At 35.3% G+C, this 26,357-nt stretch overlaps 1 protein-coding gene across 5 annotated transcripts in view; it reads left to right on the forward strand.

The window, feature by feature from the left end:
• The window catches only part of ARHGAP15 (Rho GTPase activating protein 15), a 689,959-nt gene that overhangs the window by 355,350 nt on the left and 308,252 nt on the right, over positions 1-26,357 (forward strand). For all 5 annotated transcript variants that reach the window (XM_055380099.2, XM_063694808.1, XM_063694810.1 and 2 more), the window contains 2 exons: positions 9,221-9,319; positions 10,512-10,641. In XM_055380099.2, coding sequence (XP_055236074.1) covers positions 9,221-9,319; positions 10,512-10,641 — 229 coding nt within the window. The remainder of the gene's footprint in view (positions 1-9,220; positions 9,320-10,511; positions 10,642-26,357) is intronic.

Genomic DNA, 26,357 nt, shown 5'->3' on the forward strand with positions numbered 1-26,357 from the left:
ACCTACAGAAGTTGTGAGTAATTAATAAGTCAGAGTCATGGGCTTCTGTAAGGGAACTGCGGTGCATTTCCTAGGTTGATATGTTCTGGCTATGCTGCGAACCGTAGCCCAGAAATGACTGACTCAGAGAGAGTCCTCAGCTGCTTTGCTCCTTTCAGCTCTACCATCACATAGAAAGGTCTCTTTGGCAAAGTGTCGGAAACAACACAAGGTGGGCAAGCATCTGCAGATTTCCTCACTCAGTCAGAAGACCAGCTGGAGTCATCCAGCTTCTGGAAATCAGTAAAGAGACCAACTTTGGGTAGCGAGTCCCCAAGATCACAGAGAATCTATGTTGTGGTAGCATCACCATTCCTTATTTGTTGGCATCCTTGTCTGGAAACTGCCTCATTTGGCTATAATTTAACTTGAAGATTAAAGCACAGATTTTCATATGTATCTTCTGTTCTCTGAATGTAAAATTATGAAATACACCTACATTCACTTCTAAGTGGCAGTATTGTAATTGAGCAGATTTTTGTTTTTCACTGAAACCTGGAGTTGAATTGTCTTGAGCCGGAAGGCATTCAAGTTGCTGTTTTTCACTTAGCTATATTTCTCTATAAGCATCTAATTGTTTCAAAAAGTGAGGTAAAGTATGTGAAAACCTGAATCTAATGCAAATAAGTCTGTACAGCACTAAAGCTAACAGGTGTTCTCATTAATGTAAGTAGACATGGAACAATTCTTGAATGTTTTATAAACACTCATAATCATGGCCAAATATGTTACAATAGCATAAAGATAGATACTGTAACGTCTTTTATTCTTGTTGTACACTCTCAGTACTTATTAATAGGAGACTAGTGGCAACAATACCTACTTCTGCTTAAGTCACTGTATCATAAAGTTAGCTAATACTTCTAAATAAAATTAACAACATAACTACTACCTCCTCCCACAGTTTGCTTATTTATTAATATTAACAGTGTTCTCGTAAAATTGCTACAATGCTGATGGACAGCAATGAGCATCTTTGTGTCACTGAGGTTCTCTAAAGACTTGACCCATTAACCTAAATATTAGCTCTTTAAAATTTTGAACTTATGTTCCAGTTCCCATACTGTCAACTCCCAATTACCAAAGCCTATACTTAGGGTGAGATTCTTAGACGATCTAGTATAGATGATCCCTGTAAAATACTTGGGTGGCTTTGGAATATAATCAAGAACGTTCTATTTTAGGGATATGCATTGAAATATGACTCTTGTGCTTCCCAGCCCTTCCAAGTTTAATCCTATTGTCTGATGTCTAGGACTTGCTGACTGCTGGGAAAATATAGCCTTCAGACTGCCATTATCAATCTTCAAAATAGTTTGCCTACTCTACTCTCATGAAGTGTTTTCAGTAGACGTCAGTATTACATTACTTATATTACCTGAAAGAATGCAACTGTATTGCAGCCTTCAAAATTTTATGACAATAGAGAATGAGTTAAATATATTATGGCATATCAAACAATGCAACATAATGCATTCACCAAAATGAATAAAGTAGATAAGGTTTGTCTATTGATTATTTTCTTAGTGTTCCTTACGTGTCTGTTGTTCAGCCATGCATGTAGACAATTGTCATTGGCCTCAGGATTATTATAGCATAGTGGGGGGAATGGAAAGACCAACAAGGCATTGCAACATAAACCAGTTTGTGTTAAGATAAAGCAGAAGCAGGATGTTATGAGCGCACTTGGGGGAATATCTATTTCAAAGAAGCCTTTACTGAAAGGGTGACATCTCAAATGATTTGTTTTGAATGATATGACAGAGGATGTCAAAGGGGTCTAGGCAGCAGGAACAACCTGCTCTAAAGTATGGGACAGCTGGGGAACCAAAAAAATCAGTATGGCTGGATTGTAGAAATGCAGAGGAAAATGTAGAGCAGCGGAAGTGCCGAGTGGGTCAGTGCCAGAGCACACAGGGGCTGGCAGGCCAAATTAAAGAGTTTGCACTGCACTGCAACAGCTGTGGGGAGCCTCAGAATGATATCAAGCAGAAGAATGGGATGATCATATCCAAGTTTCAGAGGGATCACTTTGGCTGCAATATATAGTATGGACTTGAAGGAAAAACATGGATGAGACAGTGAGGAAAGCAAAGCATATTATAACTAAATTCTCATGAGAGATGATGGTAGTATATATAGTAAAATGCACAAAAATTTTCATAATAATATACATGATATTTTCATTAAACTATAAACATACATAATGTTTCCTCATGGGTCAAAAAGGTATGTAGAAAGAGACAAGTCAGTAGATCTTGAAGGAAGGGAGATTCTGTGTTTGTTAATTTGAATTTATTAAAACTTCTAAAATTGTGCATTACCTACATAAGGACAGTAATAATAAAAATAATTCCAATTTGAAAACAATGGGGGCAGCAGATTCCCAAGTGTCATGTGACTGTGACTAAGTGAGTGATTGAACACAGTGAATATAGCTCAGGCAAGAAGGTGATCTGTGGTTGGCAGGGAGTGACTGGTGACAAATCCCAGGATGATTCATTTATCTACAGGCAAGTAAACCCTCCACAGTTTAAAAATTAAGAGCAATAAAAGTCTAAGTTGATATCTTTATACACCAACTGCTTCGATTAGTCGCTTTTTGAGTCGTTTTTCATATGAGCACCACAGGCAAAAGTTCTGGTGTGGCTGCTGCAAAACTGTGGAAACTGCTAAACTATCTACTAATTACTTGGATAGTATTCTTTCATGAATATTGAGAAGACTGTTTCTCAGTACTTAAAATATTTTAACACAAAAAAAAGAATGAACATGAGGGTTTTTTTTTTTTTTGCTTGTTTGAAATAAATTTTGGGTTTAGATGTTTGTTAATAAACAGAAAGGTAGAGTGGGCAAGTAATATGGGGTGTGAATGTTCACTACAGGGACAATTTTATTATGCAGAACAAATCTCTGTTGTACGAATGCATGGACAAAATTATTTGGGTGTCAAAGTACAGCTCAATTTCACTTAAAAAGCATTGTTTCTTGAAAGGTTGGCCTTAAACCTTAGATTTTAGAATGTACTGGAGGTCTGTCATGTATGTAACCCGACATTGTTTACTTTCCATTAAATAAGAAATTGCTTACATGGGCAGGTTATTTTGATATGATGACACAGCTGAGGGTTCCAATAAATGTACATGCAAATCAATCAACCCCAAACACATTGAAAACATATCCAATAAGCATCTGGAAACTAATGAACACACATTTGTTAACATAGGGGGAGTTGTGGAAATGCTGAGATCCATTGGTGGCCTGGCTTATTTAGTAGCATGTGGATTTAGGAACATTTCACGGAGTCAGAAGAAACAGAGTAATTATAACATAAGGTTCAACATCTTTAGATATGTAGAACATTTTCCGTTGCTTAAAACAAATATTCCCTAAGAAAGTATAAAACATTTTTCTGACTTGCAAAGTTTTTGCAGTCTATCATTTAAATTACTTAAATAAAGGGAGCTTTACTGCTCCCCAAAGCTGAGAATATAACACCCTCCATGCATATTAGCTTGATCTTCTTGACAGACCAGAAAAGTGTTTGTGTGTGCCAATTAAAACAAAAATGGATCCCTAGTGGCTTGTTCCTCATACAACTTTTGAAGACTGCTATCATTGTTTGCTAGGGTAACCCTGGATAAGGCTGCTATCCAAAGTAAACAAACTTTTCAAAACTTTCATGACAGATGGGGATTACAAATGCATTTTAATAAAAGAGTTGCCAAAGCAACTTTTTTTTTTTTTGTAATCAGCATATATTTACTTAACATCTAGCAACATTGGGAACACAAGGCAGATACTTTCTCACAAAATGCTCTAACAAGTAACATTTTTGGAAAGGCAAATTGAAGACCTTTTACATCTAACTGATATTTTACCCTTAGTTTTATTTTAACTTTGCTCAACATGTTAAGAGAAATGTTAGGAATTACTCAAAACAGACTGTAATTTGAGACAGACATTCAGCCTGATAGTGTAATTTCTTTGGTGGTCATAAACACCTTTGAGACCAAGTAATTTAGCTATTAGTATAACCATGACAACCTTCATTTGATCAGCTATATGTGGAGTGATGCAAGATGAAAAAAATGTGAATCTGTGTGGGTTTTGTAAGCGTTATTACTTCGATTTTAGGTCTTGATATCTCCCTATCGTGTGTATATTTTCTGCTGGGAGTATTGAATACAGATATGGACAAAATTACTATCACAAAAATAATTCATATTCACTTCAAATAAAGTTAGTGTATGTTGATATAACTTCTTATTTTTACTTAATTTAACTCAAATATAAAAATTATATCATGAAGTCCAAAGTCTCTCTAAACATAATAGCAATTAAATTCCACTCCTCTTATTTATGTCTCTCTAGAACCACTGTAGCCATATTATTTAACATGTTTTAGGGCTCTTTGGTTATTTGGCATATTTTATTATGCATTTCCTGCATACTATTTCAGTTTCATTAAAATGGAATAATCCCTCCTTAGGTTCTAATCAAAATGTGAAAGGTATTTGTTCAAGTGTAGGATTGCTTTAGTCCTTTCTAGGATTTGAAGGAGTTGTAGATAACCCAATTCAGTCTTAGATATATTTTTTCATAGCAACAGAGTGCTTGTTTTTGGAAAGAAAAATCAGAGTTAGGATTTTGCATGATCTTTTAAAATCGGGCTATCTTTAGCCTAACTGCAAGGAAAGAAGCAACTTTGTCTAAAGTTGCTATTCCAAATTTCATAACTGAAACCAAATTATCACGGCCCTTTTCCTGTTCAAACACACAGTCCTTGACTGTATACAACTGTTTGCTGAGAACTAGTGAACTAGAAATTAAGATCTTTGTAATCTCTTAATTCTATCATTTAAAATGATGCCAATTTGATAGAATGGCATTCTCATTTTCCTCATTTGCTTCATTTTCTTCATTTGCAAAATTACTTTATGATAGTGGAGGAAAGCTGCATTTGGAGAATGTTTATTATGTGCTTTGAGATCATTAAAGCTGATATCACTTTGCATACCAAGTGGTGGTATTCATATCCTTAATATACTGAAGTTCTGATACAATCAACGTTTAAAGAATAACATATCATGACCACCAGTTTATGCATACTTTCGTGATGTAAATGTGCCTGCAGTAACTACTCCTTCCTCTGAAATCTTGACATGAGCATTGTGTGTGCTGCTCACATTGGGACTCAGTATGAGCCATTTTCTATTGTTATTTATCTGTGTATGCATATGTCCTATTTATCCAAACAGATTGTGAGTTCTTGAGGGTGGGGGCTGTGTATCCCTAGCTTCTAGCAATGTGCCTTGTACTTAATGGATGCTTAATCAGTCATTGTTAATGATTAGTAGGATGTTCTGTCATGAACGCATCCTCTCTATTCTTCTGTACATGAAATTATTTGTGCGATTTATTCTGCAATCGGAAGGGTGGGGCTTTCAAACAGAGGGTAGCACCATGTCACTCATTATCTCTTACATCTTTGGTAATCTCCCCATGTGCATCTGAAGTCAGTTGGAAGCTGGTAATATTTTACCATCAAATACGTTTTGCTGATGAGGTGTATCTATCTATAACATTGATCATTATTTCTGTTTGGTTATTATTTATAAAAGATTGGCAATAATGAAATTAAAATACCTACAATGTTTACTTTGTGTAGCTATGCATAATTTTGATTCTTTATCTTTGTTTTTCCCAAATTCTACACAATAAACTATTATTCTTATAATCAGAAAAAAGAAGTTCTAAAAAAGGTTTTGTTTATATTCTAGTAAACAAAAGTATGGAAATTTGTAATGGTATAAATGCCATCCTACACATTAATTTCTCATTTAAATTAAAAAATCTAATAGCATAAAATCTCACTGCCAGAATGAATATTGATGAGAGTGTTACTTAATTGACAATATTTAAAAGGACAATACTTAAATCAACATAAACACTACTTCTTAAAACTCTTTTAAGATGTTTTAAATTAGCATAATAAAACTCCATTTAATTAAAATCTAAAACACAAATTTCTTCGCTCTTCATCAGTGAAGTCTGGACTTGCATCTACCTGCCTCCATATTCAGAAGAACCGTACCAAGAACACAGACTATTCTGAGCCCACGTGAAAACTATTGTTGAATTAATTCCCAAAAGCCTTAAGGAATGTGCCCACTCTGCATGTTGCTCAGTGGACACGCTTCTATAATTTCCTGGGCATAAATTTCTTACCAGCAAGAATTCAGATGGACCCTTATTTAGTATGAAAAAGTTCAAGACAAATTTCCCCATTTCCCCAGATGGATACTTAAAGATATTTATTATTGACACTGCACACTTCGTTAAGGTTACTTTGGTGCCCTGATATATTCCTTCAAAATACGACCTGGTGTGGTGATGAGGGATTTCAAGAAACATTTGCCTAAAGTAGGTTTCTAAGCAAGAAGGAGACCAGCAGCTCTTATCTAAACCTGTTATGTTTTCTATAAGTTCTTCCTTCATCCCCTTACCCCAGCATCTGTCACGGAGGCAAAACATATAGAAAGAGTACATTAGCATGGCTTAATATCAAAGCCTTTATGTCTGTTATACATCATTTTAGATTGTCATCATAAGTTGTTCAATCAAAAGATTTAGTCAGAGCTAACATTCTTTACTGATGTCTTTTTTCCCCAAGAGTGTTGGAAATTCGATTGTTCAAAGTGCAAATGTGATTCAGCAAACCATTTATCAGAAATCCTAAAGAGGTAAAATAAAAAAAAAGTGCGTTGAGGAACCTGAATTAAATGGGCTTTACCAGTCAAAGATTTTGAAACTACTTTCCTGTGAGTGACTGGAATAGAGCAGAACAAAGTCAATTACTGACTGTAATTAAGAAGTGGATGCATTTAAACTGTAGAGAGCAGTAGCAGACTTCTCCAGACTGCCTGGTAACTCGAAAGATTAGTGGGAAGACAGAGGAAAGGATGTGAACTGCATCTCTCTGATAGTATGTTTTGAATGAATTGCATTCATATAGCTCTCTGATCTAGCTTCTCAAAATGAATTCGTAAATCACTGATTATGTATGATTAATGCAGTAATATATTTGGACAAGGGAACCTTTAAAATACATTTTGCTTTTGGTTGTGTTAGCAATATAAGATCCCCTTTGCATTGCATAGGATGCACCAAAAATGCAAATGCACTGCTAAAGTACTTATATTTTATCACTGTTTGAATTTACTAGACTGCAAGCTGAACTATGTTGGCTCTTTTGTAAACCCTCATAATATAGCAAATCTAATTATGTTTGTTTCTCGTACTTCTTAAATGTTGTTTCTTTTTATAATTTTAATAATGGTTTATTTATACTGGCAGAAAAACATTATATTGTACATTGTGCTTTGGCTAATTCACTTGTCTTTGTGTATGTTAACAAATTATGATGTTAGAAATACATTCATAATCAAAATATTTCACTACAGATTAGGATGAAGGTAGAGGTCTAGGACATTACTAGTTTTCTTGTGTTAGAAATGACCTTATATTTTTAGATTACTATTTCTTAGGCAACACTCTGTAAAGTAAATATTTGGAACTTTATCTGAGTAGAGAACATTGCAATGGTGTTCAGATAATTAGGCAAACATCACCTGAGCTGTCTTTTACTGGATACATAAAACAAGAGGCTGTTTTGAGCCATCCTAAATCTTATATGCAGTTTCATTTTAAAAAGAGAGAGAAAGAATGATTGGCCTCAGTAATCTGTCAAACTCTAGTGTGGGCAATTAAATCTTTTTATTTTTCAATCTTTCACTTCTTATAATTGTATACACTTTAGACAGTTCTTCTCACAGTTATAGAGATGACATTTGATATTGGAACCCATCTCAATCAAGAATGGTTACTTTGCAGTACTGATTAATATTGAATCTCTATAGAGTTTTTCTAAAAACAAATGACAAATGAATATATATGCACATATGTAACAGATTTCTTTCAAAACCCCAAAATCATGGTCATTAAATGTTGCCATGAGAATCCTTGAAACCTTCAGAATGAGCCATTTGGGGTAGTAATTGTCACTTTAATGATAGAATTATAGAGATGGCCTAAAACGTGATTTGTGATTTTCTGAACCTGTGCCACATTTCAGCGTTCACCTCCTGTTTAGAGCAAGGAAGGCTGAGAAGAGGTGACTGGCTCCTGATTGAGTATTTTGAAATGTCAGTCCTCTAAACCCCTGAACTCTGTGTGACAGTAGTTGGGAAATGTTCATCTTCCAGTTGCAAGGAAAAGTCAGTAATACAAAGGGAAAATCTCCACAGTTCAGATTGATGGCCAAATACAAAAAGCGTGTCCACACCCACTGTAATCAATTTTTTCTCTAAGTAGCCCGTTATGTGTGAAACTAAGAGTATTGCTCTGTTTCTATAGGGTCGTATCCTTTTCTCACAAGTCTGGGGAGAAAAAGATTCACTGTAATGAAAAATGGACAGTTACACGTTAAACATTGCCAACTACTTAGCAGTCTGAGAGTCAGGAACCTGAATGTTCATTTGATAAATACTCTCCCAGAGAGGTTCAAATATGTAAATGAACTTTTATTTTAATATACTCCTTTTGTGGGGAAATTGGTTTTTTATTACTTTCCTATAGATCTCTGATAAGAAAGTAGAAATAGTCAAATGTTATTCATTTCAATGACCTTTTGGAAGTCTGCAATTAGTGTTTTTGGTAAATAAACTGTTTTAGAGCTCTCCATAAAAGGAAATCAAATATAGAGATACTATTAGATTTGAAAAAGACAGACAGGAAAGAGGCAAACGTGCAGAATGAATTCTGACACACCCGGGTGCATTTTTCTGCGGGTTCTGACTTAAGTGTGTACTGTCTGCAGTTCTCTGAACTTCCTGGCTTGTTTCTCCTTAAGTTGGAGTAATTCAGCTCTAGCCCTACTCTGACTTAATCGTTCTATTATTAAAACAATAATGTATTTGTTATGACATGAAAAACAGTTTATAGAGAGCGGTTCAAAATGCTCCCAGTTCCCAGAAAGACAATTACTGGAATACAAGAAAATATTTCAGTTTATTAAACTGTGTTTTCTAAAAAAGGATTTTTACATGTAAGAGATCTATCTTACATAGTTTCTTTACCTGTCTATTTCTTTTTTTTTTTTTTTTTTTTTTTTTTGCAGATCACAACAGTATCAGGAAATGAGTTCCTTCTACAGTCAGATATTGACTTCATCATATTGGATTGGTTCCACGCTATCAAAAATGCAATTGACAGATTGGTATGTATTTGTTTTGGCTGTTACCTTTATTAATTAAAATGTAGTCATTTAAATCTTATTGCTCAGGGATATTACACACACACTCATTTAAATAGATCCTATGGACTGAGAGGGATTAAGTTCTTTTAGTTTAAATAGAATCTACTAAAAACCTTTTCAGCAGACAGGATTTGTAGAACTGTCATTTAATTTCTCTCTTTCAAAAATATAGTGCATTCTTTCTTTTTTTCTGAAATAACATAGACATTCATTTACTGGAGGCTGTAAAAAGCACACAAGCACTTAATAACTACTGATTTTTTTTCATTTTCAGTTTATGCAGTCCATACTACATATTCCTGAAAATAAATAACATTTAAGACTCACTGTTATAATACCAATAAATAAATAATAACCTTTTGTACTGATTATTATTCTTCCAGCTAAGCTAGATTGTTCTTCTTATGAAAATTACATATCTAGAACTTCATGAAATTATCCTAAAACATACATTGAGTATGTTTTCTAAGAATGAGCTTATTTAAAACCACTCATTCCATGCTGAGTCTCTAGAACAAACATTTAATTTTATGACACTAATATTTGCAAAATTTTGAGGAAGAAATATTCTTAATGTGGAATACAACACAATAGTAAAAGATTTTCTGTGTGATTTTCTTGATACTTAATTGCAAGCTTTCATTATATCATTTTGGGATTAACACTTTAAAAAGTAAAATAACAAATTTACTTTTTCCTGTTATTAGTATATTCCCCTTAAAGGGGTGTGTGTGTGCACATACATACATACACACAGTTTGTTGCCATTGAGGATGGACTCTGGAACCAGACTGCTAGAGTTTGAATTCTAGTTCTATCATTTGTTACCTGTGTGGCCTTAGGCAAATTACTTGCCTATTTTGGCCTCATTTTCTTAATGAGGAAAATAAGGATAATAATAATACCACCTACTCTATAGAATTCTTGTGATGATTAATTGAACTAATGCATGAATAGTGCTTAGCATTTAGTAAGTACCATCATATACATGTATAAACTATTATTAGAGTATTGAGCTTAGCATAGAGGACCTATCCTCAAATAATTACCTTACTTCAAATTTCCCCGTAAACAGCAAAATAGAACACAAAACTCTATGGTGAATCCTTTCTTTCTAGTAAAATTATTCAGTCTAATTATTTGCCGTTTCCAGCCAAAGGATTCAAGTTGTCCATCAAGAAACCTGGAATTATTCAAAATCCAAAGATCCTCTAGCACTGAATTGCTAAGTCACTACGACAGTGATATAAAAGAACAGAAACCAGAGCACAGAAAATCTTTAAGTGAGTATTTTCTTTGACTTGCTCATTTTAAGTTTGTCTAAATGCAGTGCTTATGAAATATAAATGCATTGAAATGAGATTTAAGCCAAACTCATCATACTCATGGAAGATTCGTAGCCATTTCCTGGCCAGGGATTTGTGCACTGGAGGGCAGTCTGGGCACTTTGCTCACATCATTGTTGGTAATGCCTTTTGAGAAAATAATTGTTCCAAGGTCATGGTCTCTGCTTACAGCAAACCTCTGAATCTCTGAGTAATAGCCATGGTGTTCAGATCGGTGATTGATTTTGAGAGTGGGAAATGTCAAGCATCTCCAACCCTGGTATCCTGACTATTTTATTTGCATACATTAAAGGGTATGAGTGACCACCAGCGTGGTCTAACTTAAGTCAACAGGCTATGCCACTTTCCACACCTTCAGACCACCAGAAACACTTAGAAACATGCTTTCCAGAGAGGCTGATAGAAAATATGGGATGTGAATTAGATGTTCTCCAAGGTCACACCTAGTTCTAATATTCTAAGAATTAAATTTGGAGTAAAAAGAATGGTCTCACTACTTACATAGTGATCTTGAGTATCTTTCTTAACCATTCCCCAGACTGCTGCTTCCTCAATGAAAAGGGGTTATTAAAATATGCAACACATATCTCACTGAGTTGGTTTGAGTCTCAACCTCCTGAAAGAAAAGGTAGACATCTGGCTGGGCAAAGTAGCTCACGCCTGTAATCCCAGCACTTTGGGAGGCTGAGGTGGGTGGATCACGAGGTCAGGAGCTCGAGATCATCCTGGTCAACATGGCCAAACTCCATCTCTACTAAAACTACAAAAATAAGCTGGGCATGGTGGCATGTGCCTGTAATCCCAGCTACTCAGGAGGTTGAGGCAGGAGAATTGCTTGAACCAGGGAGTCAGAGGTTGCAGTGAGCTGAAATCATGCCACAGCATTCCAGCCTGGTTGGCAACAAAGCAAGACTCTGTCTCAGAAAAGGTAGACATCTTTGGAACCAGAGAAAACCTATTTCCCAAAGTCTTAAAAATTAGAGTATTTGGGGGGAGTCTTCTACCTGGCTGACCCCAATCTTGCAAATCATCATTTTTTTCCTGCTATTTCCCTCTGACAAAATATCAGTATACTGACATCCTAAGCTTTAGAATTTAAAGAGAACTCAGTAAGTTGAGAAGAGCTGCTAATGGAATATATGTGTACATATATACGTATGTGTATATATGTACATATATACATATATACACACACATACACACGTATGTATGTATGCTAGATGATTATTTGTACGTGTACATATATGTGTGCATTAAGAAATAGATGTATATACACATACATGCACACAAACACTCATACACATATGATAGGGAAGAGAGAAGCTATTTATATGTGATAAATATTTGCCAAAGTTGAATTACTGAAGTCTACAAATCTAGAAATTGCATGAGAATTTAAGAGTAGAAGCACCCTTTTGAAATTAAGTCTTTATGCAAAATCCCATGCCATAATTTTCAACAACTGCTAGACACATTTACTTAGCCAGTTGTGCTAAGTTGGAGTTTAAGATTATCAATGTTAATGTCTAGAAAATGCATGGTGTATTTGTGGAGAGTTAATGCCATTTCAAAAGACTTTTCCATAATGGTACAGTTTAGAGTTATTTCATTTAAAGAATGTTTTCCTTTCATTCCTGATCATTGTCTTCTTTTACTTCATATGGTTTGAGACATAAGGTAAGATTTCAGAATTGGGATTCAGTTGGGAGTATATATTTAGTGTTAATCATATAGACATTTTGTAGTACATATAAAAGAATATGTGATGCAATGACTAGTAGGTCTGGAATCTTAGATATAATTGCTGGTTCAGAGGAGACCTTAAGATGTTTCTAAAACCTGAGCTATGGAGAAAATAAAGGTTTGCAAAAATGTATTTGAGAAACATTGAGGATAATGAATTCTCTATTAAGTAACAGTCACTTTAAAAGTATTAAGATGCTGCTGAAAAAAATCTTACAGATAGAACACTCACTACTTCTCTTTAGAATCTATTTTTAATTGGAAAAGACAATTATTTTTCTACTTTGAGCTTAAACTCAATCCTGCTTAAAAACAAGGGAGGCCAGTAGTAGTGGCTCATGCCTGTAATCCCAGCACTTTGGGAGGCCGAGGCGGGTGGATCACCTGAGGTCAGGAGTTCAAGACCATCCTGGCCAACATGGTGAAACCCTGTCTCTACTAAAAATACAAAAATTAGCCGGGCATGGTGGCGGGCACCTGTAATCCCAGCTACTCGGGAGGCTGAGGCACAAGAATTGCTTCAACCCGGGAGGCGGAGGTTGCAGTGAGCTAAGATTTCACCACTGCACTCCAGCCTGGGCGACAGAGCAAGACTCTGTCCCCCCCCAAAAAAAAAAAAAAAGGGAAGAGATACATGATTTATTCTATTCATTTCAAAATCTAACTAATTGTACAATGACTTCATACTCACCTTTTACTTTGAAGTTAAAAAAAAAACTGGAAAATATGAAACATTTACTGTGCACCAGGCACTGTTCCAAGTGCTTGTCTTATAGCAATACATTTAATCCTCTCACCAATCCTATGAGGTAGATACTATTAGTTACCCTATTTTATAGAGGAGAAAACTGAGGCATGAAGAACTAAGGTAATTTGTACAAAGACAAGTTATGGAGACATGTTTCAAACCCAAGCAGTCTTATTTTAGAGCCTGTACTTTTAATCATTACACTATAACAAAGTGAACAAGTAAAAGGTAAACTTAGTTTATATCAAACTTAGACTTGGATAGAAATATTATTGTAAAAATAAGATTCATAGAAGTCAGTAAACTTGAATCAGGACCCAAAAACTTATTGGCAAAAATAATTAAAACTGGGTGTTTTCTTTCAATTTTGATTTCACTATTAAAATAATAATTTAATCTTTAACACTAGCTCTAATTTTAGAAAATGATGCTTTTCTGTATCTTGGTGAGTATGTATAGTTGTAAGCCTTTTTTTTTTAGGGCCAGTATGTTTTTTGCAATGTAGGACACAGTTAATATCCATCTATTACTTTGAATTAAGTTCATTCAATATGTATGTATTCATTTTCATTTGAAAGGCATAGTGATTGACCCACCCACACAATATCAAATTAGACCATGCATTTGAAATAGTGATTGACATGTTTTATATTTGATGCTTTGTAAAATATATTTTTTCAAGTAGGAAATACCCTGTGTGAAACCCCTCTGATCTCAGTCCTAGATTTGAACACCCAAACTTAGGTTTCTTAAAACTTGCATTCGCTTTTATGTCACCCTTTGGAGATTAAATAATTATATAGAATCAGAGACTCAACAGTATCCTCTTCCTTATTAGTAGTCTAAGCACAAACTTTATTGTCAGTTTTCTGCCTTTGGCTTCCTGTGCCCTTGATGTTCCCATAAGTTTTGCCGCCAAGATTGTAGACAGATAAAGCCAGAATTACTTTTTTAAAAGGCATGTGAACATCATTAGCAGCTAACAGGTGGTCATTTCATTGTCCAGTTTGTCTATATAACATGGGAAAAATATGTTCTCTCAATGAGTGAATTCAGAAAGTTATGTTTACATATACTTTTCTTTTAAAAAATATGATTCTAACCTGCCAACACTATTAAGAACTAATCAGATATTTTAAGATATCAGTTGAGTCTAACAGACAAGAAGCCAGAAAATTTAATGCAAGGGCCAAATCACTGTGGGAAACTCAGGACACCAGCCTGGGATGAGAGTAGGAGAGCAGCTCTCCAGGGAGGGCTATTATGGAAAGTGGAGAGTCAATCAAAGAAGATGTGAACATATTTCTCTGAGGAAAGAGAATTGTCTTCCACTGACAGCAAAGAGGGGGAAGGCCCAAATATAATAAATCTTGTATCAGATAACCTTGGCGAGGTTTCTTAACTTTTCTGAGCTTTACTTTCCACATCTATAAAAATGGGTCTAATACTGTCCTTAAAGGATCATGTGAGAATTTGAAATTAGACATGTAAATACTTAGCTCATAGCAGGCACTCAGTAAGTAGAAGCTCTTATTATTATCCTCCATGTCCCCAAGCAGATAGCACTGAGACAGGGCTTGAGCCTGGTGGTGGTTGATGAAAGACTGGAGCAGGGCATATAAGCTTGCCATCCTACTCCCTGAGTGTACGAAAGGTAGAAAAAGGGTGCCAGAATTGGATATGGGAGTCATAGCTGCAAAAAATCTGAGTACAAGCAGCTGGTCTTTCCCCTGGCAACTCCCATGTAAAAGGGGCAGGTAGCGCATTCTTGGGAGCAGCACACCAGGAAACAGTAGAAAGGAGCCAAGAAACACTCTTGATTCTCCTAAACCCAGAAAAGTATGCCATTCAGAAGTTCAAGTTGATGGGAAGAATTCAGCATTAGCCATCTCACTATTCCTTTACACGAAGTTCTAGTTTATTCATTCATACACACATTAATTCTTTCTTATGAAGAAATACAACTAAATGTATACAACTAAAATTCTTGATTTCACTCATCTGTGCTTTCAATTTTTAAAAAATAACTTTTGTATGTAGGTTATGCTTTAGTAGTAATATATCTCATACCTATCAATTGCTAAACTGTGAAATCCATGAGTGTGGAGACCTTGGATAACTTGAAAATAAAACGGACACTTTAGTATTGGAAATAAGCACCCTGAAATGAACATGAGTTAGAAGACTAAAGTCAAAAGGTAAGAGAGCTAAAAGGAAATGGGTTTTCCTTTAGCTGTCTCTTAAGTTATCATAAAAAAACAAATGTGTTCTGGGTGAAATCCTAAATGCATATGGATGTGGATTTCCCAAATCTACATTCTCTTAATGACATGTGCAATAAGGGTATATGTAATATGTTTCTAATAATTAGGGTATATGTATTTAAATGTGCGTTTCCCAGTTCCATATCCCCTTAATGATGTGTGCAATAAGACAACAGAAAGAAAAAACTTGAGAGAGTTACACAATAAAAATTAAAATGCTACGGACTTTTAACTTGTCTTTGTTTAAAAAATTTGCCTGCAAAGTATCATGACCATGCCAAGTGATGAAAACAAGTTTGATAGAGAAAACATTAATTTTTTGTACTAATCTAAATAATTATAATACTGGTCTTCTACAACTATAAGTAGGCTATGTTCTCAAAATCCAATTGTAAATTGGTTGCTTAGACCTGGTACGTTTTCACAAGGAAACCATGTACCAAGCCACAAAAGCACACTTGAACTTTCTGCAGTCACTTACAATGTTGTTTCTAGGGAACAACTCATTCTGAATTTGCTGCACCTCTGGCCCTGAGAGCTAAGACTTCCCAGTAGCATTGCTTTCGATCTAGTTTCCGGTCTAGAACCCCACTTCTGTACCGTCTCCACCAAAGCAATTAGGAGACTCAGAATGGCTTTTGCTTTTGCTAGGATTCTGGTGAGCCCTGAAAGTCCCCAGTAGTGGCAGGGAGGGAATTTAAAGCCTCCGAGCCAGAAGAAATAATAGAAAAAGGAGAGAATTGAGGACTGGGTAGGCAGTTTTTGTAGCATTAATGAGAAGTGAGTCCTTAGCAAGACAGATGTTCTTTGTAAAAAGTATGTGTAATGACAGATTAAGTCTGGAATTGTCCCAAATATAAACATTTGATGAATCTAGGTGGTGCATAGGCAAGTTTCATTTTTTTTGTATGTTTGAAAAGTTCTCCAATTAAAAACTGAAGTAAACACACATACCCACACAAAAGTAGGTATGTCCATGTGCCTAATTCAATAAAAGAATATACATATTTTCTAATTATGACCTGAACCTTTCAAAGAAAGATCAAATTTTCTGAATATAAGTTACATTAAGACTTCTTTACATGAAACATTGATAACTCATTGTTTTCCTATTTTCCTCCTAAACCAATATATTTTTTTCCTGTGACCATTGAGACCTTTCTGGGAACTATGTAATTAAGAAAACTTGTAAGATATTTATTATTATCCAAAATTAAAAAGTCACACGAGTTTCTTGGATAAATATGTAATTATCAATTGTTAAAACACATACTGTGAAGCCTGTTCTGGAGGCTCATATAAATACATATTTTAAAGTTTTTTCTTATTAAGAATTTTGTATAAAACAGTCTAATCCTGCCAATGTATGAAAATAATAAGATGAACAAACCATCTGCCAAGGAAATGAAAACAGTATTAAAATTGCACAGATAAACCATATCTAGTTCTGAAGAAATGGAAGAGTTCTTTCCTGGAAAAACAAAAAAGTCATGACATTTGTGTAGAATATCATGGGTTATTATATTATCAAGAGGACAAAGTTTTCTGATTTGGGTGAGAGGGGCACTCACCTTTTTTTTTCCCCCCCAAAATAACTAGTGCCACTCTGGTACCAGTTTTATTCAAAACCCTCTTGAGAAAAATAAACTATTGAGCTAAAATGTGGAAACAAATCACTTATATTACTATACTTATAAGACAGACAATATCTAAAGAATAGTTGAGTGTCACTTATCTTTTCAGTTGTCTTTCACAGGTTGAGAGTTACTTATTTCAAAATATTTCAGTTGGTAAAGAAAAAAATTGAAAAATTATAAATGACATTTATGTTGTTAAAGCTGCAAGATGTAAACATCATGAGAGGAAAAGAGTAAAAATTAGACACATTTGATAGTCAAGCATCCACATTAATTTATCAGAATAGTATTATGCATGAAGGTCCCAGGCTTCACTATGGCCCTGTGTGACTCTAGCCATTGTTCTGACATATGTTCCCAAGCAGCAGTACCTACTTTTTCTGGGACCCGTAGATTGCACTTTCTTCAAAACATTCAGTTTTCAATGAATCATTTGATAAGAGGACTTCATTATGAGCTGAGCAAAGAATGTCCTGATTAATCTCTTCTTTCCCATCTAAGGGGCTGATCTCGCCCTCTGACCTGTGGATGTCCATTGTCGTGTATCTCATAGCATCGGCTACTCTGAAAGTCCACCTAACCCTCTCAGTGCTCAAGCACTAGATCACCCTATCTTCCTTCTGACCCTGGCAATAACACCATGAGCATATTTCCCCTTAGATGAACTGCATTTAATCAATTTCTGATTTCATTAGGTCAAATGGCATCTTGCTTTCAATAATAGGGCAAATCCAGAGGGCTCTTTGCTCTAACTCTCAAGCAATATTTTATTGGCATTAATACACTACTGTGATTGTAAACAAAAGAAAAAAAAGGTCTTTGGTATCCTCAGAAAGTGTCCTTTTGTTTATTCCATGACTTAAAAATGGGCGTATATTAATGTTTTCTTATAAAGTTAGGCATATAATCATCATTCATTGTTGTCACAGCAGATTTAAAGAATCTTTGCTAAAGCTGACATTTAAGCATTTAAGGTGTTTGTACAGTGAATCCATGTGCAGAGCAAAACATTATTTTGAATGCAAATGATCACCTCTTTCTGTATACAGGATTTATTTGGTCAATTCCTTTTTATTTCTGAAGTATGGTAACTTATGCTACTTTCCTTCAAAATTCTAAAGAAGTAATTTGCTTTTTGATGGATTTATTTGGATGTCCCAAATAGGCCTAATAACATGCTTGGGGGGGGAAAAAAACAAAAAAAACTCCATTGTTAACACATAGAATCTTTGAGATTTTCTTGTAAAATAAGTTTATTACTCATAGTATAGCACTCACTAAACAAAATCAGATATTGCTTTCACCCAAAAGTATTAGATGAACCCAGAAATACCAGATGTTTTCATCAAACTTTAATAAAGTGAGATCTATAACATTAGGATTCTTAGCTTTCTTCAAGAAATGGCTCATGGATGACTTGAGAAACCTAAAGCAATCTGCCAATACATCTTTCTTTGGTTATTTAAGTAGTACCTGAAATCAGTTGTTCCTGCTACCCAATTTTCCTAACGTAAATAAATATACCCTATTTGTATACAAAATTAATTGGCCGAAAAAGGTAGAGGACTAGATAGAAGTAGAAAATATAGGACTGGGATTTTGCTGTCAGATAAGGTCTTCTCCAAAATTGAAGTCAAAGATTAAGAACAATTTTTTTTTTTATTTTTTTTTTTTTTGAGAAGGAGTCTCACTCTGTCACACAGGCTGGAGTGCAATGGCGTGGTCTTGGCTCACTACAACCTCCGCCTCCCAAGTTCAAGTGATTCTCCTGCCTCAGCCTCCCTAGTAGCTGGGACTACAGGCGCGTGCAACATCACGCCTGGCTAATTTTTGTATTTTTAGTAGAGACGCGATTTCACTCTGTTGGCCAGGCTGGTATCGACCTCCTGACCTCATGATCTGCCCACCTTGGCCTCCCAAAGTGCTGGGATTACAGGCGTGAGCCACTGCACCCAGCCAGATTAAGAACAATTTCTAATGACTGCATTGGAATTATTGCTCTTGGAATTAGAGTCCAAGTTTCTGTATAGAAAGCTCATTATGATCTGTGCCCCTTCTCCAGTTTTTTTTCATCACTCCCTGACCCATAATTTATGTTTCAGGTAAATAGTCCCTATAATACCTGATGCACACTGCTACATGCTGACTTTTACCTTGAAATCAGGGTTATCTCTTTACAAAGTTAACGTCCTTTAGGACTCAGCCCAGATCATACTTCCCAATATTCCCATCATCCATTCTAACACCCTATTTTATTTGAAAGAGTCACTGTGATTCATAGTTATTCTTGCAGCTCTTCTGTGGGCTATGACTTGGAATTTTCGAGTTTCTATTGGAGGCAATAAAAGAAAAAGAAACTCTGTAATATATAACAAATAATTACAGTAATTTTGATTATTTTTATAAGACTGAGAATATTTTTCTCTAGTGTCAGCTTATTTGTAAAAATCCAGTTTAACACAAAAGTTATAAAAGTGTTAGCCCTCAGAACCCTGTTCAAAAGGTTGTGTGAGACTGTGTAAGAAATTTGAGTCCGAGAGTCAGAAAATTTGAGTACAGTTCTTAACTCCAAGATATACAGCCATATGACTTTGAGAAGTTTCTTAAGTTTCTTGAAATTGAGTTTCCAGATAAATATAAATATATATTTTATATAATTATAAAATATTATAAATGTAAATGTTGATTATCTAAAAAGATGATATATGTATTTGATCTAGAGAAAATGTATATAGTGGATCTAAAATATATCAAATAACTTTGTAGATTATATATTATGATATAAAATGATTTCTATCTGGGTAAATTCTGAGTAAAATAATCATGACTTGTTTGTTTACTATAAATCTACCAATTTAGAAATATAGCAAGAATGTACTTTTGCAACTGTTGAAACAGTTGCCAAAATGCAGAATAAACAAATGTGTAATTTTCTGAAGGCTTAATTTCTTAATATCTTCATTATTTTATTGATTCCGGTTAACATATATCCTTTTACCTTTTGTTTTCTTAAGGGATCCTAAGTGTCATGGGGAATAAATGCTTGGTTTTGTCATTCCTGAGTGTAAGCCTGACATGATGGCAATCTCTAGAGATTAAAGTTTGTCAAGTGTCTGTTGCCATTTCCATTCTTTTTTTTTTATTTATTTAAGTTTTAGGGTACATGTGCACAGTGTGCAGGTTAGTTACATATGTATACATGTGCCATGCTGGTGTGCTGCACCCATTAACTCGTCATTTAGCATTAGGTATATCTCCAAAAGCTATCCCTCCGCCCTCCCCCCACCCCACAACAGTCCCCAGAGTGTGATGTTCCCCTTCCTGTGTCCATGTGTTCTCATTGTTCAGTTCCCACCTATGAGTGAGAATATGCGGTGTTTGGGTTTTTGTTCTCGCAATAGTTTACTGAGAATGATGATTTCCAATTTCATCCATGTCCCTACAAAGGACATGAGCTCCTCATTTTTATGGCTGCATAGTATTCCATGGTGTATATGTGCCACATTTTCTTAATCCAGTCTATCATTGTTGGACATTTGGGTTGGTTCCAAGTCTTTGCTATTGTGAATAGTCCCGCAATAAACATACGTGTGCATGTGTCTTTATAGCAGCATGATTTATAGTCCTTTGGGTATATACCCAGTAATGGGATGGCTGGGTCAAATGGTATTTCTAGTTCTAGGGCCATTTCCATTCTTATAGAAAATAGTAAAATAATACAAGGGTAGAATTTTGACAGAGAGTTATGTAAATTCACTTAAAAGCAAGGAAAGATTTTATTTAATTTTAATGTTTTAAATAATACATATTAGAATCAAGTCAGTGTCATGAAGCATCTGGTGATAAAAAGATGGCTTTTGTTGACTAAAGTAAACATATTATACAAATCACATGGATATTGAGCCACTTATAAGGAGTAAACTGAAAACCACCGGAAGTCTGGTCTCACCAAACTATACTGCATTGATCAGCTGGCAAGGGATGCCCACCATGTTCACTGTATCAAAAGGATTGTGATATCTGAGTTCTGGGGAGTAATCCTAGCTGACCTAGCTTCAGTCATTAGCTTAAACCAGGACCACTCTATTCCATTAGACTGCAAGTGCCTGGAGGTATAAGCCAAGATCTTCTGCTAATTACCCCTCCCTATCCCCATCACTCAGAACAGAGTCTGAAACCTAGTGGTGTTCAGAATTACTAGCTTGGCTCAAAAGTAATTGCAGTTTTGCCATTTTTTAAACCTCATTTACTTTTGCACTGACTAATAAATGTCTGAGTGAGTGAGGAAACAAGTGACCAAGAGCATGAGAGGGGAACCCTGAAGAAACCCTTACAAATTTTATGCATGAGGAATGAAGGGAAAGGCTGAACTGTGAGGCACTGTCCTGTTGATGGGTGTTTTGGTTTGGGTTCCTCCAGAAGTAGTCCCTGAGACAAAGATTTGAGTACAGGTAATATATTTGGAAGTGATCCCTGGACACACATAGGTAGGGGCTGGCAGAAGAGAGCCAGGGAAGAGAACATACCTATGAAGGAGAATAAAAGGTTTATGGAGTTTAATGCTGCTGTGGAACTCTAGCAGTTTTTCAGATGGAGAAACAAGGAATGACAGAGAAGAGCATGGATAGACTTTTGTACAGGAAGGAAAGAACCATAGAGCATAAAATATTTGAAGAGCACAATAGATTGGTGAGGCTGGAATGTGCAAAACATTGGGGCAACAACTGGAGATCAGGTTGGAAATGAAGAGTGAACCATTGGCAAAGGGTCTCTCATGGAATGCTAAAAAATTAGGACTTTTCACTATAAATAATGGGAGCCTAGTGAAAGACTTCGATGCAGGCAAGAGACATGAACAGATTTGATTTTTAGAGTAATAATTTTGGGGAAAATGTGGAGAATGGCAGAGATAGGTAGCACAGAGTGAGAGATCAGAGGTAAGGAGATGAGTTCAGAGATCAGAGGTAAGGAGATGAATTCAGAGACTATTAGAATAGACCATGTACCATATGCTGCAGGCCCAAACTAGGCAGTAGGAATAGGTGAAGAAGAAAGATTCCAGAGATATCTGACGTGATATTGATAGGTTTTGTTGACATATATTGTAAGTCTTGGCAGCTCCCAAATACCCGTTGCCTCTGTGGTTTGGAAGACAACCAACAGGATGCCAAGGAGCTAAGCAGAATCTCATTCTTTTAGGAGCCTACTAGATTCTTGTTACTCTAGACATAATCCATGGACCAACAATGACAATATCACCTAGGAGCTTGTTAGTAAATATGGCCTCTCCAGCCCAACCCCAAACCGACTGAACTGAAACTGCATTTTAACAGGTGATTCCCATGCACATTAAAATTTGAAAAAAACATTACCATATGACATAAATAACTTCTTTAAAGAGGTTTTTTGAAAGTCCAGAGCCAAAGGGTGGCCTTTGGGACTTTGACAGAAGACCTACTCATATAAAAGAGCTATCTTGTCGGCCTTTGTGTAAAATAACCCTGCATATGGTTATTATATTGGTCATGCTATGACAATGCATGATTTTGAATGGTGGCTATTTAATCTCATCAATCCCTTTCAACCCATGATTACGGACTAAATGAGAAAGAATCAAGACTTACACTGCCTTGTAACTTTTGCCTGTGACACACCTAAGTCAGAAACTCTCAACTCCCATATCAGAAAGTCAACAGTCCCAGCCAAAGAACAGCAGCAATATCAAAAAATGATTCTGAGCCTAAACTACCCTCACCAAAACAGACAGACAAGAAACCAAAGCTCCAAGCAATTCCTTGGAAATTATCCATTAATCCCCTGGATAGCTCAATGTGCAAAATCCATTTGAAATTCTACTTATCCCTTATCTTCCATTTGACTCTTCTTTTGGGAACACATAATCTCACATGTAGCCTCTTTTTGTTATTTCCCTTCTCAAGCAAGAATAATAGTATTTGATTGCTTAAACTTCTTTATTTTTATGTTGTTCTTGAGTACTTGAATTCATTTCCCATTGGCCTTTCAGGTTAGATGTTAAAATTCTGGATGAGCAGCAACGTAGCTGTTTTACTCGTAGACTAAGTTTATTTGCTGCACCTGCCAAAAGAATCAAGGCCCACCAGGCTGCACTTCAGTCAAGCTGTTTTGAAAAATCGCAAAGGAAACAAAAGTAGGCCCACAATTTAGTTATCAAAAAATAGAGGAAAGATTCAAAATAAAGTCCGATTAATCCTCTTAGTAGGGTGAGATTTCACTTACTGGGGAGAACTGATAATGATTATTTCTGAAATAAAACCTCATTTTTTTTTCATGTCTACCTTTTTTTAATTATAGGAAATGGAAACCAAAATGGGCAAATGATCATTCTTTTCTCAGTAAGAATCTTTCTCATAAATTTGCCCCTGAAATGTCCAGTCTTTTAAAAATGTTTTGGACAGTAATGAGACAGGTCTGAAAGAGATGCCTTAAAATTTTAGTAGTGCCTAGATTCACTTCACTTATTTACCTTTCTTACTTTAAGACAGCTTACATAAGAATAATTAATCTTTTTTTTTTTCCTAGTGAGTACCTGGGTTTGTTATTGAGGTTTCATATTTAATCTTTTTTTTTCCTAGTAGGTACCTGGGTTTGTTACTGAGGTTTCATGCTTTTTTTTTTTTTTTTAAATCGGGCATAACCATAACTGATTTCCATGGAAGGGTTTGGCTGAAGACCCAAAGAATTTTTGCTTAACTCATTTTTATTGAACAAAATCCAGAATTTTAGTCAGGAAGCATTAGATATTAATCACATATGAGTGGGGTCATTAAAATTTCCTTTACCTTCCAGAACTGCAGGTCATTATGGAATCATAAGAAGCAGTGAGCTCACTTAATCTTTACAATTACATAAAAGTGATTATTTTCTTAAGTCTTACAAGAAGCTCTTAACTATTACTTGAAGAGCATGTTGGAATATTAGAACATCTGTGTTGTGTTATTATAGATGTGACTTGTGAATTAAAAATTCTCTGACTCAAAACTCTTAGAAGTTACCCTTTCCAGCTTGAATAGTTTTAATTCTTTAACACAGTTTGGGAGTATATATTTTTTACCTCGCAAGTAGAGACCTTGTTGCTGAAATATAAATTCCAGTATCATTTCTTAATTATTACACTCTCAACTTTATAGAAAATCAGAGGAACTTCACAGGTTCTAAAGATTAGGACAAAAAGAAGAAGAAAATTAGAGGAGAAATGCAATTTTTTTACTGCACTTAAGAATAACAGTTGGTGACAATTTAAGGTGAGTCAGTTTAGGGAAAAACTGAGACAAATCCATCCTCTAAATTATTGTTGCCTGACTCCATCCTTTTCTCGTAACCACTTCTCATCTTTGACTTTGAAACCCAACAGTTTAAACTTGGTTCTTATTTCAGTGGGCTAATCCCCTTTCATAAATCTTGCTCAAGAGCTGAAATAATTTGCACATCATTTAAAGAGTATTTGCTTTGAAATATTCACCTCAAGCCCTTTTGTATATCCTCTCTCTCTAAAGATTTGTAGTATTTGTTTTGTTCTCTGAGGTATAAAAGACCTGGATAAACTTTATTCCTGTTGTTTCAAGATTAGTTAACGAAAATGCATATTAATTCAGCAGGGACGGAAACAAACCTCAGTAAAGATGATCATACATTCGCCTCTCGGGGATAGCAAAGTACAAAATGTCAGTCTTCAAATCTCCTTGGACTTGCTCAAAAGAGCATTCGGGGATTTAAATTTCCAGAATATGTCTACAAATGTATTTTCTTTGTTGTGGAGAACAGAAGCTATACTGATTATTTTTCCCCAGAAAATTGATTCTAATCTGTGTTTGAACAAAAATTAAGCCATCTAGAAAGTAGCACTTCAAGAAGACAGAGGAAAACCGCCACTGAAAAGGTAAATTTAACATTAAAAATTATATTCCTGATAAGCCACTAAATTTTTAATTTATTTGTCATCAGATCCCAAATCCCAAGATAGTTTCACAGAATTTCTGTATTTTTTCTATGAAAAAATTAGAATTGAAAGGACCTCAGAAAATCAAAAGTAGACATATTTAAATAGAGTTAAATGTTCCTCTGCATTTATAAACTCAAATTTTAAAGTTTGTTGGTCAGCTCAGAAAAAAATACCAATTTCTCTAGATAATATATTTGTTTCATATGTTAACATGTGCCCTGTGTTTTTCTTAAACTGAAAATGACCATAAACTTTTGGCACTTAAGTGCTTATCCGGAAATGACTAAGTGGATTCAGGAGTAATAAATCACTCATATGGATCCAGCCACCCACAGTCTTGTTCCACTTCTCTTCTTTACAAGTGTAGTAATAGACATTTCCACAGTCCTCAGGGTGCCAAACTTTGCACCGTTAGGAAAATCTGCAAGTAGCTTGATTTATCTTCCTCACTCAGTTAGCTAAGACCCAACTAACTAAAAATCAGCAGGAATGAACTTGACTTGTTAAACTTTTTTAATAGGGAGATGCAACAATTACAAGTTTCCTCCTTTGCCACTTCAATTTACATTGGATGTGAAGCCCCTGGTGAAAAATATTCAGATGAGATCTCAAATTATAGGTGCATGGCTGGATGATGCTGACTCTAGGTTTTCATTATACACAGAGGATCGTCTGCTGTTTGCAATTAATCCAGACACAATCCTCTTGGTACTTTGGGAGGAATGCGGAAGAAATAGCCATTTTATAAGTTGTAAACTCCTAAATTACCCTAAATTAGAGACACTATTAATCGAACACTTAGATATAGATAGGATCTTCTTATTGTGTAGGCTCATCTTCCCCTGATGGAGCAATCAATTAAATATTTAGGATGTGGAATACCTTCCAGGTTGGATAATGCATTTCATTTAAATTATGGCCCTCCAACCCGAAACATTAAAGGGGATCTTAACGGATGGAAGCACATTACTGTCTCTTGGATTGGGCGCATTAACACTTTAAAAATGAATGTGCTTCCCAGGATTTCCTATTTGTTCCACCAGCTGCCTGTGGATGTGCCAGATAAACAGTTTAAGGATAAGTATGTAAAAGATGCATGTGTAACTTTTTGTGTGCTGAGGTGTACCCTTGTAGCAAGAGTCCTCAACTGTGGCCCCTTTGGATTTTTTTTTTTTTTTTTTTTTTTTGTCTCAATGCTGTAGCAGTCTAAAATGAGAGGGCTCATTTGATCGTGGGAGAGTAGGAGAGAAAGCCAACAAAAGATGTAATTAGACTTCTGA

This window comes from Gorilla gorilla, chromosome 11 (genome assembly GCF_029281585.2).
Source record: "Gorilla gorilla gorilla isolate KB3781 chromosome 11, NHGRI_mGorGor1-v2.1_pri, whole genome shotgun sequence".
Taxonomy (NCBI): domain Eukaryota; kingdom Metazoa; phylum Chordata; class Mammalia; order Primates; family Hominidae; genus Gorilla; species Gorilla gorilla.